This window comes from Protomyctophum parallelum (genome assembly GCF_964188405.1).
Source record: "Protomyctophum parallelum genome assembly, chromosome: 18".
Taxonomy (NCBI): Eukaryota; Metazoa; Chordata; class Actinopteri; order Myctophiformes; family Myctophidae; genus Protomyctophum; species Protomyctophum parallelum.
This window is the reverse complement of record NC_139716.1, coordinates 9,929,903-9,945,684: the sequence shown is the minus strand read 5'-3', so window position 1 is coordinate 9,945,684 and position 15,782 is coordinate 9,929,903. Positions and strand designations below refer to the sequence as shown.

General features: G+C 41.7%; 1 protein-coding gene across 1 annotated transcript in view; it reads right to left on the bottom strand.

Annotated features, from left to right (window-relative positions):
• The window catches only part of LOC310875696 (zeta-sarcoglycan-like), a 53,780-nt gene extending 37,998 nt beyond the window's left edge, over positions 1-15,782 (bottom strand). Inside the window, exons 1-2 of the mRNA XM_083789010.1 lie at positions 15,668-15,782; positions 960-1,160 (exon numbers count right to left, since the gene is read on the bottom strand). Of these exons, the coding sequence (XP_083645136.1) occupies positions 960-1,160; positions 15,668-15,745 (279 nt within the window). The 5' untranslated portion in view covers positions 15,746-15,782. The remainder of the gene's footprint in view (positions 1-959; positions 1,161-15,667) is intronic.

Sequence of the window (15,782 nt, the reverse complement as noted above, 5' to 3'; positions counted from 1 at the left end):
AGTTCAGGTTTTTTGGGTGTAATTGAGGTCATAAAACCTAAAATAAAAAATAAAAATAAAAATAAATGAAAATGAATGTCGTAAAACCTTTAAACCTGAGCTGCATGGCCGGGGGTTTCCTCGTGATAAATGCACGGGCCCCACCTGCATTCTCAGCTCTCACCAGTAGGTGCTCTGCAGCGCTTCAACGCTGCATAGCCAGCCTTACTGGGGGCTTGGTCTATGGACCATGATGCAGACCGTGGCCCTTAGAGTATATATATTTATAGAGAAGGCACCCAGAGGAAATCTTGAGGCGAAATGGACATAGTGGCCGAATGAAGGTATTGCAGCCTGGCCCCAAACACATGAACGCGCTGTCCGTTGACTATCATTGTACACGTTCACGACGGACGACGCTCGTGCGCGTTCAACGGCAGCGCGTTCATGTGTTTGGGGCCACTCACCATTGCAATCCGTCCCAGAATGCACTCTGTTCCTACCCGGAAGGAGGAGTGAATCCGCCTCATGCGCTTTTGAGCAACTCAATGCAAGTGGATGGGAAGAGAACTCGGGTGTCTTCTCTATAGATATATATACTCTATGCCGTGGCCATCTTACCATATCAGTTAATGGCAAGGTTCTAACAAGGTGCAACTTCCATTGGCAGCCCATTCATCCAGACAGAAAAGTCCTCTCTGATTGTATTACACAACGTCAAACTCACCAACATTGCAGCTGTAGCCTATACGGAAAGCTTGAATTATTCTCTTTTTTATCCTCAAAGTGTTTGTTAAAATCCACTGTGTTGCAGTTTGGAAGTGCTCGTTAGATATCACTCAACTGCCCTGCGCGTACCACCTGTTTTGAATGAGCAGATAATGCAGAAGAGGCAGCGCAGGGCCTGGCTTTACTGAAAACGTGTGCTTCCAAACTCTGATGGAAACATGGCCGCTTGTCTGCAAATGGTCAATACTCACCACTGTGAAGTTCATGACCTTTATGATCCAGACGGTGAGGGCCAGGTTGACGATCATGATGACCAGCAGCAGAAGCAAGAAGAAGTAGAAGCATCTCTTCCGCCAGCCGTACAGACCCACCCGGTGGACTCCGCCGGCTCCACAGCCCGGCGGCTGAAGGTGGAGGGACTGGGACGCCAGCATGTACTGCTCCTGGGTCATCTGGAACAGAGGTGGGCATAACTGTGACCATGCAGACTATTCAGTATTTTAGCTGTGACATGAGCGCCCCCTCCTGAGATACTTCCGGGTCCTACTTTTGTGTCGCTTTTGTGTCCCCATGGAGTTATACTGTGACGCTCCGTCGGACTAAATCTGAGACGAAAACAACCACGAAAGTCTAATTTTACCGCTTTCCTCGCAACAACAAAGCTGCGCTGCTCTCCCAAATCTGACAGTGACAGGCCGTCTGCCCCACATGGAATACTATCGCCATTTTATTTTATTGTGTAAAATAAATCCTCATAATGCAAACTAGATTCAACATACTCAAGCCTGCACACATTCTAAATATACCCCAGAAATATTTTACCGATCAAATGGACTGTTGCCACCTTCAATAATAATGATAATAATAGTCTTTATTGTCTCCACATCATATATTTTTGTTGTCATGGACACTTAAACATTAATAATTCCACTCGAGTTGGAAGCATTAAGACCCATTTTAACCCTCAATGGCTTCCTTTCTGAAAAATAACGTCACTGTAAAAAGATTCACGCGTTTAGATATTCAATTTACAATGAGATGCGGACGGGAGCTGGTGCCACTTGGACCCGGACGTAACGTAGCACTACAAAATGACGTTGGACTTAAATACTGAATAGGGCCACTTATATATTCATGCAGACAATCCAGAGGGGGCCACATTGCATATTGCGGTCGTAGCAAAAAAATAGCCGATCTACATCATATTAATCATCATCATGATTGAAATTGTCAAAAGATATTTGAAAACCGCAAAGAAACGGGTATTTATGAAATACATTAGGCCTATATAATCTTATAAAATATTCAAATATTATTTTACACAGAATCAAATGTTCTATGGTCATGATTCGCCAGGAGCCTGCGGATGGTTTGGTTACATGCTAAAAATCACACCAGTGTGAACCAAGTGGTGCAACTCCCGTCTATTGGTTATCTGTATCGTTCCAATTTGTATCGTTCCAATTTCTTCTCTGTATCGTTCCAATTTCTTCTCTGTATCGTTTGCGTCCAGCAGGTGGCAGCCATGTCACATACTTCTCTCGTTCCAATTTCACACATGCGCACACCACTCATGCTCATGGTTACAGGTACACACACAGGTACACGGACATTGCAAGCTGGATGTAGAAGTGGTTGCACCACTTAAAAAAACGTATAAATAGTAGCATATAGTAGTATAAATAGGATCTCTATGGGAAAAGATTTGGGGTTTTCTATCACGAAACCACACCACAAAATGCTATGCCCTCATGTTGCTCCCCTTATAGGGGCCTATTTTGAGGAAACGGGTGAACCAGCATGTGAAGCGCAGGGTGGAGTATGGGCGATGGACGTTTGGTATTTTATGGATTGATGAGTACCAGCAGTGAAGTGGGAAGGTGGGTTGGATTAGGCTGAATATATTATCAGTGGCTGTGTTGCAAGTGGATTCAGTCATAACCAAAGGGTCAAGGTTAGCTGGAGAGCAGTGCGCTGTAGTGCAACGACACGCTGGTAAATTCTACAGAGTCATGCCCTAAAATCTAATTTCACCCACACCGATGTTCTGCAGGAGGTGCCGAGAAATCAACTCTACAGCACCTCAAACAGACCAGCAACAGCAGATGTAAATGAACAAAAAAAAATGTTTTTCAAAAGTCGAGCTCCTGGTGGCACTATAAAAGGCAGATCCATTGGGCAGAGGTTCGTCTTTGGCATCCTAGGAGTGTGTGTGCAAAGTTTGCCATCGACCGGGTTAGCGGTGCATGCCGGAGATTAGCTGGTAACATTCTCTCTCCCCATGCCTTCGGCCTGGTGAAGACAATCATATACGGTAATAAATGCAATTAATATGTCTGGCACTAGTCCTATAGAAGCGTTGCTCAGTGTAAGAAATGGTTCGATTTCTGGCGACGAGTCAAACAGAACCTGACATTACTGTATGTGTGATGATAATCTATATGGAGAAATGGTTTATTCCTTTGATATTCTGGTTGCACACTTGTGTCAAACCAAACTGTTGTGTGTCATGTCATGACGCATGACAGGTTTGTGTGATATAGATAGAAAGGGAACGTTGACGTCACACCGTAGAAAGTAATAGCTGGAAACCTCACAAGATGATGCCACCTGTCACTTGGTTATTATTTTTAATTCATTATCAAAAATGTTTGAAAGCACTAATAGTCACCCTACTTTGAGGTATTTCATCAAACATATTGTGATAATTAATTGTGTCCATATCACCCAGCCCCATTACCATTTACTACTAATGTAAGATTGACCTCATTTATTACTTCCTGGTCAAATACCTGGTCAAATGTACACTGGCACTATACACACACACTTTGAATTGAACAGATAGCAGAGTAATCCATCAAGCTCTGCACCCAACAGACAAGGTTATCTGGGTGACTTGATTTTATTAACACAGTCACCGCCACATCAGAGTTTCCATCTCAACAAAAGGTGTCTTTCCCTACCGACGCAGGAAATAAGAATCATCAGTCATGATTCGCCGGCGACATGTTAGTGATCAATCATGGGAGCGATTGATCGCAACGAGCTGCACAGGGGAGACCAGAAACAAAACTACCGCTGAGAACCGACGCGCCAAAAGGTCTAGTTAAAGGTTGAAGGTGTTTGCTCTCCCTTGTTATATCCGACATCTCCAGGCGACGTTACAAGAGTCACTAAATGGGCAAAAACGCCTTTAAAAACGATGCCGTTTTAACAGCACGAGAAAGCGCCTTGCATTTCTGAATGTCACATTTCATGTATTCATTAACAGCCCAATAACCAGGCGCCACGGCTTTGTTTTCAATGTTAATTAAATGTCGACATTATTGAACCAGATATACCTATATATATATAGATATATGTCCACAAAAACTGTCACCATGACTGACAGCTTACTGCAGCATAGCCAACAATGACGTCTCATTGAATCTTGACCATCAGCCTTTGAAAGAGATACAAATGATTTCACATTGTGTAATCTTGTAGAACAAGCTCATGTGAATATAGGGAAGAAGGGCGACTCCAAGGGCAAAAGGTTGAGAACCACAGTTCTGTAGAAGCCCAATTTCACAAAACAACAACTCACCAACATTGCAGCTTTACGGAAAAGCTTGAATTATCCTCTTTCAATCTGTGAAGTTTTTGTTTCGTGTCAGAGTTTGGGAGTGCTCGTTGGATATCACTCAACAGCCCTGCGTACCACCTGTTTTGAATTTACACATAATGCAGGAGCCGGCAGGAGGTTGCTTTACTAAAAACGAGTGCTTCCAAACTCCAATACTTCACTTGCAAGGAATATCGTCAATGGACAATGAATTGCCCGTTTTGAGTGTTTGTGCAAACACGAACATTTGTGATTGGCCGGAATGAGCTGATGATGTATGATGATAAGAGCGCCCCTCACTTCACACTGGTGTGATTTTTTGTTTTTCATGCAACTCAGTCAAAAGTCTGAGATATGAAGCCACAATAGAAATACAAAACTGAGCTGTGCGTTACATTCTGAATTGCGAGCACAAAACAAAAGCAATGCCAGAATTATTTTTGTTTAATTGAGACGCAAAAATCGGCTTCCAAAGTAAGTTGAATTAATGATCAGTAATCAGTGACTGAGAAAGTATAGGCCCACAGTGATCACTTGAGTTCTCAGATCCTCTTCCCAGCTTACAGCAAATCATGTCAACTAGACGGGAATAACTTGGCCATGGGCATGGCCAGATCTGAACTCGTGTTCAGTGCACGGCGTGATTTATTATAACCTTCATAGTACGTTCTTTTCCCATATGAAATTTCATGTTCTAAACAAATTAAAGCGCTTTGTCACATACTGTCTTCCACTGTGTTGTTGTAAAAAGGAGGTCAAGGCTGGGACAGTACGTGTCAGGTCGACTTTACACTCAAGTCCTTGAAAGAGTTCAGAACCTCCTACCAGACACAGGCTCTGATCTGAGATCAGAGGGGCTGATGACTGTCAGGTGTGGTCAGCCAGGCGAGCGTCAGCAGATGCTGTTCTCCAGTCATTCGTGACCAACGTTTGACAGGGTTTAACTAAGCGTCACAGGCTGCAAGGCTATGAATCTTGTGGATGAATTTATACCCGGACAGGCTTGTCCTTCTACACTTTCAGTGGCTCAGATCTGAGAACTGCAAGGTTCCCTCTGTCTTAGGTCAGACACCATAGCCCAAAAAAGTATACATTATACAGAGAAGGTGGAGTCCAGAGAGGCGTCCCACCCTGGAGAATAGACTTTCAACAACACAAAACAGCCTTTGTTTTTCAGAGAGTATAGCGAAGTAGTTTTGTTTATTTTTTACTATGAATTTTCTGTCCATGTGCAGCAGAGGAGCGCCCGTTCTATCCCCATGAGTTGGCAATGTATTTTCTGTTTTCCTCAAAGGAATGGTCAATTAAGTATTAGAGTCCCTGTTCTGGGGCAATCATTCTGCAAAAACAGCAGATCTACAAGCTTACAACGCATCGCAACGTGATGAAGATATTTTGTGTATAGAGCAAAAAAGGAGGGGGCCTGGACCCCTGGGGGACTCGGGTATAAGTACTGTATATGGGGTTAAGACGGTTAATAATCATGCGCTCATAACTCTATTCAGAATCCATACCCTACAATGTAGGGTATGGATTCTGAAGTAGGAACATAGCATGTAGGGCCTACATAGGTTCCTACTTAGCATGTCATTAGCATAGAGCAGCGAACATTTGGAGAAGGAGAGACCCGCACACCGCCCTTTGCTGGTTCAAGAGTTTTATTTGAGATAAGAGTCATAGCAACGTTTCAGCCTTCTTCAGGCATGAAAGGCCGAAACTCTTGAACCAGCAAGTGGCAGTGTGCAGGTCTCTCCTCCTTTTCCAAACGTTTGCTGCTCTGCCAGGACCTATACGCACCTGCTGTAAAATTAAACCGGGTGTGCGGAAGTCATCTCTCTAATTAGCATAGAGCACCAATGCCAGCTTATTAGCTTGTCTATTTTCCTAACAGGCCCTCATTAACAGTGGCAGAGCAAGGACCTCTTAGCAGACTTAGCTTCCTTAACACGCTTAACTCGTTAAATTCTGAGGGTATCTCAATTAATGTAGCGTAGTGTAATGTGAAACAACTGCTGATGAGTTAAGACATTACTAGTCATTACAAAAGTCTACAAGCACTTGATTAGGCAAAATAATGGCAAAATAATATACGAGACAGGCCAGGTGGCAAACAGAAGCAGATGCTGCTTCTAGGGAGGAAAGAGAGAGTGAGATGCTGGATGGACTAGGAGAGCCATAGACGAATCCAGGGAGGGGTTCCCTGGGCGCGGCCATCCGTGTGAACTAAGTGAGAGGCGCAGGGCGCTAATATATTAAAGTCTAACTCACGTTGATTAGGTGATGTTAATGGTGAACTTAAATTATCTTTATTGTTAATGGCATTTCATGTTTGTGTTAGGGACAAGACATTTTCCCTTCATTGTCAATGGTGTTTTTAAAACAAACATTGAACTAAAAACAAACCTGCGGCACACTGCCAGACTGGAATACTAGCCAAGGTGCCTAGCCTTGGCCCCGGCCATACATGATATTTTCTAATTAGATTCATAATTAATTGATCTTTTTTTTAAATATTTTTTGTTATTCATGTCCTCACTGTATTGCATTACTGCTTGTTTTTTAATGTCGTTGCTGTCCTTGCTTTTCTTTTATTCTCCATTGTTCTGTAAAGCACTTTGAGCTGCATTTCATGTCATGAAAGGTGCTATACAAATAAAGTTTTATTATTATTATTATTATTATAAATGGACAACCAGCTATGGACCAATGTCAACATACTATTGTGTATTACTGTACGAGCGTATGCAGTCAACTAAGACTTCCACATGCCTACACTACAGTACTTCTCTTACTACTACAGAGCTTAATATATTCTAGGGGGGGGGGGTGTTTCCTTGGAATGACAGTTCGGGTCATGTCTGCTGGTGCTGGCAGATGCCTCACAAATGGCTGTTGTGACTTTGCAGCAAATACAAATGACCCATATCGCTGGCTTAGAAATGTCACTGATTCCAATTAAGCCACAGATACAGCTGAGGGACACGAGTATTATGAGAGGTGGGTGCGGGTGATTTAGGACCAGTAAGCTAAGGCAAAGTGAGAGGCAAAGTGAATGCGATCAGAGGGACTTTTCTGTTTGGCTGTTTGGGCTGTTAAAGGACCTATAACATAAAATTCAACTTTTTCAATTTCTTTTGTGTTTTTGGGGCTCCCATGTGTGTTTTCTATCCCCACAAATAACCAATTTTGAACAATCAGGCCTTCATGTCATATGGGTGTTTGAATGGAAATTGCTCTCAGAAACAGCTCATCTGATTTTGGCCTCATCGTGATGTCATCAATGTCACCCTACTTTGTATAATTCCTCCATTTCTTCAGTCTTCAGTTGCAAATTAGCATTTCCACTTTGTTTACAATGTCCACCATTGTTGATTTTCCAAGCTGGCATGGAATGGAAACAAGCCTGGTTTTATCTAGCATGAGTATTATAATGACTCAAATATTAAATAATCTGCATATCAGCACCCTCTCCACCTCAGGACATTGTGGTACTGCAGCTAAAACTGCTTTCAAAGTCCAGAAAGAATTGACAAGGCCTGGTTATATCAGAGTGGTGATTGAGGCTCAAACCATTAGAAATAACTTTGAGGGACATAGACAATATGATTATTAAATATTAAAAGCAGTTTTAAAATGCATGTTATTTGCGCTTTAAGGCCAGAAAGTATATATATTTTCTCAGTAGGCCTTCACATAGATATATATATAAAGGCTATATGGCTCAAGGCGGAGTCTCTGACGTAGTTCACCCGGTGGCCATCTTGCTTCGGGGCTTCAGTACAGTATGTACAGCTCAAACAAAAACAGTCATAACTCGCTCAAATCTTGAAGGATTTACAAACGGGTTGGTTTATTACAAACGTCGCCAACGTGGCTATGATTCAGGACGCTTATCTGCTTCATTTAGTTTTTTATATGAACGTCTCTGACGTTTATAACAAACCAAACCGTTTGAAAATCGGTTGAAAATTGAGCAAGTTATGGTTATTTAAAAGTACATGCCCCATAGACACAATGTTATGCTGCCCCGAAGTAAGATGGCCGCCACGTAGCAACGTCACTCTCCATTGGCCAGAGCGCGACGTGAGGGCCCCTTTTCAATAGATAATTGTAATTTGAGAGACACTCATGAGTTAACACAATTGTATATACATCTTAAGGAAAAATATATGGCATGAGACAAAAGTTTTAGCTTTATACAGTTGTGCCAGAACCCAGAACAGGTCTATTTTCAAACCACTGTTGCTAGGGAAAACTTCAGCACTTCAAATTTCTATGGCAACCCACTGTTCCCAGCGCTGGTGGTTCCTATGACTTCTTTGCAGAGTTTTGATGCATAATATAACTCCGGCTGAGTCAATATAATATTATGCAACTAATGTCTGCCACAAATGTATGTCACTCAATAAAAATAACTGATTTTCAAACTGAATAACGTGATGGGCCATATATTATTTTAGTTGAAAATCTGTTTCAAACGATACAGAAACTGTGTAGGCAAACAAGGAATAAGTCAACAGGTGAAAACCAGATAACCGCATGCAGCAAAACAAAAACATTATATGTCTCTGTGCTATACTGTAATTATCCTGTGTCTGCCAATTTCAATCAAAAAAGGCATGCTAGGAGAGCCAAGTTGAAACTCTCGTCAAAGCTACGGATGTTTTTATCTCCTGCCAGCCAAGTTCTGATTACATGCAAATTATATTTAGAAGCCCAACACCTTTACATGTAATACGCATTCTTTCAAATAGCAAAAGGCTCATCTTCTATGAGTATCTTTCACACCTACACGACAGAACATTCATTGAAACAAAAAAAACACTAAACGAGTACCGGTATATTTTTCCTTTTCACAGGGGGCATCATCTGTGTTGCTTTTAGGGTGGGGGTGGCGGTGCTTCGGCTGCTTTGACGTACAGTACAGTAAACTACAGCTGGAGCCAGCCAAAGCGTTGCAATTACCCAGCAGTCCCTTCCCGGCATGCCTCATCTTCGCCAATTAGTGTCGTTATATTCCACGTGCTGTTTTTGATCAAACAGCGACATGCTGCAGAGGCGGCAAAATGTTGCTGAGAAACGTCCCGTTAATGAAAGAAAATGAGACGTTGTTAATGTCTGATTATGTTAACCCATTCTGACCTGAGATCAGATTCATACGAGGTTTCCGCCGGACACACACTGGTCTGATGAACCCATTCTGACCTGAGATCAGATTCTAAAAATGTCAGTCGCTCTTCGATTTTTCAAAAATAGCAGACCTACAAGCTCGTATCGCGCCACTCGGTGGCGCGATATGAGCTTGTAGATCTGCTATTTTTAAATGGCTAAAGCATAACATGATGCTGACACCAAAATGGGTGCCCGTTCAGAATGAGTTAATCAGCAGAACTGGCTGCCTGGCCGGGCGCTCGCTCCGGCACGCCACTTGGTGTAACAGTCGTCCTATGAGGGCCCGCATCCTCAACTGGAGGTAGAGAAACAAATCAGACCCACTGATGATAGCTACACACTCTCAATTTACGTTCACTCTGCCTTCCCTCTATAATAGCACTATAGCCTTCCAACTGCAGAAGATTGGTGCAATCAAGACATTTTGAGCACTCACACTTGATTGTCTGTCTGATACGTAGCTTCAAATCACACATTCAAGGAAGTGATGGGAAGAGCGAAACTACATGTAATAACATAGCAACATATAATAAGAACTCCACGTGTGACTTCATTTATGTGTAATACACTGATTATACCATCTAAATGGTTTTTTTTAGATGGTGTGATGATTATGGATCTATTGAGTAAAAGATCTCGCTTTAGCTGGTATAGACTATAACGTGAACTCCAATTTCAGTAGCTGCATCAGCTCTACACGGAGTCGCAATACAGCTTGTGCCTGTCAATGGTTTGAACTTTTGTTGTGTGTGCCCTTTATATTTGACGATGGATGGCTGTGCACTTTCGGCAGCTCTTATGTGTGGGATGAGCAGAAATGAAAGATCTCCAATAAGGTCAGCACCACAAAAGAAAGGCTTGCATCAGAAGCACAATGCAGAGACTCCTCTGAAAAATATTGTGAAGAAAGAAAAAGGGTTGCTTCATGGAGCGGTTTTTTTGGAGTGGATTTTCAATTGCACAACACAGTGGTTCTGGATGTGAGGTCCGGGGACCCCCAGAGGTCCTTGAGGGGGTTCCAGGGTGTCCCCACCAAAATTAGTTAATATCGCTTAAAAATCTGTTTACCCACTTTAACCTATACTAAAATAGACTTTCTGCAACGCTGCAACGTTCGGATAAGCACATAGATATACATGTGTCCAGAACCGCTGATCCAACTCATATGCCCATATTGGCATAGTCATATACAGATGGCTATGCCATCTGTATATGACAGAGTAATCTGTACTCTGTATACATCTGAGGTGTAATATAATGAATTATGTAATGTAAACATGCTGTAAAAGCATAAATTATGTAATGTAAAACATGCTGTAATTGCAACTGTGAAATGGTGTCATATAAACCCATGAGGGTTGGGCACAAGGTGTGCATGACACGGAAATAAATAAACAATCAATCAAAAAAATACAGATGACATCAGGGATTTCCATATATAGGCATAAAAGGGACAAGGGTACAACAGGTACTCTGACAAAGCCCCCGTCATATAATTGTCAGTTGGATCGGTGGTGCGAAGTAGGCCCTATAACTCTGTTAGGGCCACGTACGTAGGGTCCCGAACCTCTAGTTTTGAAAATGTTCAAATAATCTTCAAATCAATCAACACAAATCTTCGTTTACAAGGTCCCTTGCGCAAACTCTTGTCAAATGGTCATCCAAAATACGTAATCAGTTTGAGAAGCATTTGAAAGCATGCCTGCACTCTGTTTCTAATTCTAAAATCTAAAAGAGTGTAGAACCAAAATGGACCCATAACTTCCGTAAGGGTCAATTTCTATACTTAACAGACGTGTAAGGGTCCGTTTGGAACCCCCTCGAGGGACCCATGGACCCCACTTTGAGGACCATTTCAGTAAATTGAATGAGAACTGACTGCGGTTTTTGCAACTGTATATTGCTATTGCTTACGCCCGGCCCAGACATTTGGAGCTCTGCAGGGTCCAGTGTTGTTTTTGGCAGCGCATTTTGATTTTAGTTTTAGTCATAAATCTCTTGAATAGTTTTCATTTAGTTTTAGTCACATTTTAGTCACCTGGAATGTTTTAGTCTAGTTTTAGTCGACTAAATAGCATAAGAGTTTAGACTTAGTCGACAAAATCTACAGTTGATTTAGTGAGTCGAACAAAATGTATTTGGGCGGGCCTTGATGCCGTCGCAATGACTGCGATGCGTTGTGAGCTTGTAGATCGTCTATTTTCAGCATGCAACTAATAGTAAAATGACTTATACTGGATCTCTTGTCCACTACCCACTAGTCCCTTCCTAACATTTTAGTCTAGTTTTTATTTGTTGATGAAATTGTCAGTATATTTAGTCTTAGTTTTAGTCATCATTTAGTTTTTCGTCAGTGGAAATAGGTAGTCGACGAACATTTTCCGCCTTAGTTTTAGTCGACAAAATCAACACTGGCAGGGTCCTCTCTTAGTGAAGATGAGGATGCTCGCATTGCTCGGCCTGTTGTTTGGCCTCCGGTGTATGTTCATCATCTTTACATCTTCACATACTTGTATCATTACGTGACTATATTGATTTATTTTATTTACTTTTTAAAACCTACTGCACTCCACTCTATACAGCTCACTTGTGGTGCCGATACAGCAAAGTGAAAATGAAAAAACTTCAGGTGGCATATAATGATGCTTTTCGTATATTCCTGAGACTCCCAAGATGGACCAGTGCAAGTGAAATGTTTGTGACCAGTAATGTACCTACCTTTCATGCTGTACTGAGGAATTTTATGTTTAGATTCATGTGTAGACTGAGGGAATCAAAGAATGTATTAATTATGGCCTTAACAGGGATCACACAGAGTGATACAGTCTTCTCCTCATGTTTCTGGAAACACTGGAGGCAATGTTTATATGTTTTTAATTGACAAGGACTTCCTGGAGTGAAAATAGCCTGATACATAGGCTATCTCTGTGTTGTTGTTTTTGTATTTACTGTTATGTTTTTACATTTGTTTGTATATGGACCCATTGTGTCTGAAATAAAGTTTTCAATCAATATTGATAGAATGTTGCGGGTGATTAGGTGGGGTGCAGGGAGCGGCTAGTTTTAGGAGAGCTTTGTTGTTTGTTTTGTCCTCGATTATGTATGTATGAATGTACTTGTTGTATTGTTCTGTATTTGCTGTATGTTGCTGGACCCCCTCGAAAACGAGATGATACATCTCAAGGTCCTTTTCTCAATAAAGGTTCATATGTATATATTGGCAATGGTGAAAGTACGATGAGTTGCTGATGTAACAGAAAGACTCTTCTCCTACTAGTACTAGCTTTCCTTGCTTCACCCCAGAAAATCCTTAGAGAGCCAACAGGGCCATTTTGGACAGCTCTCCGTGGCTGTAATTTGCATTCATCAGATGAACACAGGGCAGAATGATCTGACCAGAATCAACAGGAACGAAAGCATTATATTACTTCAAACATGACTTAAACTTTGAAAGCTTGTGGGATTCCTGAACTATTTCTATTTTCTATTTTTGTCCCCGTCACGTGGGTCTCACATTTGCCATTGACAATGAAAGGAGAATTTACGTCATATGTGCCTGAATTATGACGTAAATTTGTGGCAACACAAACATTAAATGCCATTGACGATGAAAGGAAAATGTACGTCATGTACGAGCAAATCAGCTAACACATAAATTCAGTTGTCATCTTACATGATCATGGTGAAAAAAACATTGTATCATCATGGTTAAAGGTATATTCAGTGATTTCACTTAATTCAAATGTCACTTATTTTTTTTGTTTTGTTGTGATAATCCTCCCTACTATAGAGTGTGCTGGCCATATAAGGAGTTCCTCCCTGTCCCCAGTTAACCCCTGGCGGTCAAAAAACCTTAGGTTTCGTTTTTGACTCTCTATCCTGATTGGACGAAAGGCTGGGTCACAGCCAAAAACGAAACCTAAGGTTTTTTGAGTGAAATCACTGAATATACCTTTAAAAGATAATAACATAAGTTGACAAATTAATTCATTTTTATTGGATGATGTACGACGACAAGAGCACACCTCACTTTTTTGTGACTAAAACCAAAGAAACACTCTTGTATAAGTCTACCTATTACAAAAATCACACTCGTGTGAAGTGAGGGGCGCTCTTATCGTCATACATCACATTCCGTGCTCAGCCAATCAACTCATCTCAAAAGTGTACACACAAACACACAAAGCTGCGGGCCCCTCAAACATATTGATTCTTGAAAACAACCTTTGGTTTAGTATAATTTACAAGTAGCCTAAAAGTAACTGGAACATGGAATGTGATGAAACTAAACTAAATAAGCTATAAAAGACGGCTAAACAAGCAAGAATCGGCTGTATGGGTTTAACTTAAAACCTATAGACTGATGGGGAAAGATCGTTAATTGTCTCCACCAGGCCGAAGGCATGGGGGGAGAGTATGTTTTGCACTCCGTCCGTCCGTCCGTCCGTCCGTGTGTGTGTGTGTCCGTGAGCAGCTAATCTCGGCCACCGTTAACCCGGTCGATGCCAAATTTTGCACACACACTCCCTTGGATGCCAACGATGAACCTCTGCCCCAAACTTTCCAGAACGGCCTGTTATAGCGCCACCAGGAGGCCGCTTTGTGCAAAACAAGTTTTTGCACAGTACACCTACAGATTTTGTCCAAACATCGCGCAAATTGGTACACAGTCTCTCTAGTTCACATCTGGCTTTTAGAGCGCCACCAGGAGGCCGACTTTTGTAAAACACATTTTTGGATATTACTCCTCCGGATTTTGTCCAAAGATCCCGCAAATCGTTACACAGTATCTCCATAGTCATGTGCTCAAGACGGATGTGTCTGATATTTCATATTCCATCCTAATTGGCTAACATTGGCTTTCAAATTTTGCAGGATTGGCCTGTTTTGAACAAAAAGCCTCAAATCATGAACGCAGCGTTCACTTTTTCTAGTTTTGTTTATTTTTGTATACAAGCTTTAACCTAGCCTATACACACCAAGTGGAGAACAAGTGTGCAAGCCAAGGGCAGTGAATTGCTGAACAGTAGCTATAGGCCTGTACCAGTTGAGTTGTGCTTTGTGGGCTCAGGGCTAATGCCACTGTTTCCCACATGGCACTGCAGTACTGAGAGAACTGGGATTTACTTACTTGTATAGTATCCAGAGGTTATCCGCTTTCTCCTCTTGAATGCAAATAAGCATCTTGTAGATCAAGCATTCATACAGGCTACTCTGAGTGCTGAGTCTTTAAGGAAAAACTGTCTTGGAGAATGGAAGGGCTGTCATTAAGGAAGGAGTAGCCTAGAGGGAGACCAAGCTGTGTAGGCTATAGCCTGCTGCCTATATATAGGGGCGGCGGTGGCTCAGGGGTAGAGTGCCTGGATGGTAACCGATAAGGTTGCCAGTTCGAACCCGGGCTCCCCCAGAGTTACTGTCGAAGTGTCCTTGAGCAAGACACTGAACCCCTAATTGCTCCCGATGTGCTAGTTGGTGCCTTGCATGGTTTCCGCTGCCATCGGTGTATGAATGTGTGTGTGAATGGGTGCACCATTTACCATTTATGGGAATGTTATGTCCCTTTCTAAGGATGCACGGACATGCACCTGTTGGAGTGATGTGTAATAACAGTAGATGTGAAATCCAACTGCAATTATCTCAGTAATTTATACTACTATAATGTCTTCTTGTTTTATTTAAGGCCTAGTCTAAAAACGACATTTAATAAATTGCATTATAATCACACAGCATGTTAGACTATATAGTCTATAATAGGATATTGCTTTATGATAAAGGATTTCTAGACTTAGTTTAAAGTCTAAAGAGAATAGCCGTGAAACCAACTCGGCAAAGTTGTCCTCTACCAAAGAAATCACACTTCTACCACATGCAGTTGTATATTAAAGGTATATTCAGTGATTTCACTTAATTCAAATATCACTTATTTTTTTGTTTTGTTGTGATAATCCTCCCTACTATAGAGTGTGCTGGCCATATAAGGAGTTCCTCCCTGTCCCCAGTTAACCCCTGGGGGTCAAAAAACCTTAGGTTTCGTTTTTGACTCTCTATCCTGATTGGACGAAAGGCTGGGTCCCAAGCCAAAAACGAAACCTAAGGTTTTTTGAGTGAAATCACTGAATATACCTTTAAACATTCATTGCATGTGCTGTGTTAGGGGTTTTGCAAGTTATCTTAATATCTTACCTTCAGGGCCTCAATATCAAGGGTCGTTGACTGTTCCATATTACAAGGTAGTCTCAGTAGTGTTTCCACAAAGTTCATAGAAATAGACCGAGTGAAATTCTGCCCTCCGTGTGGG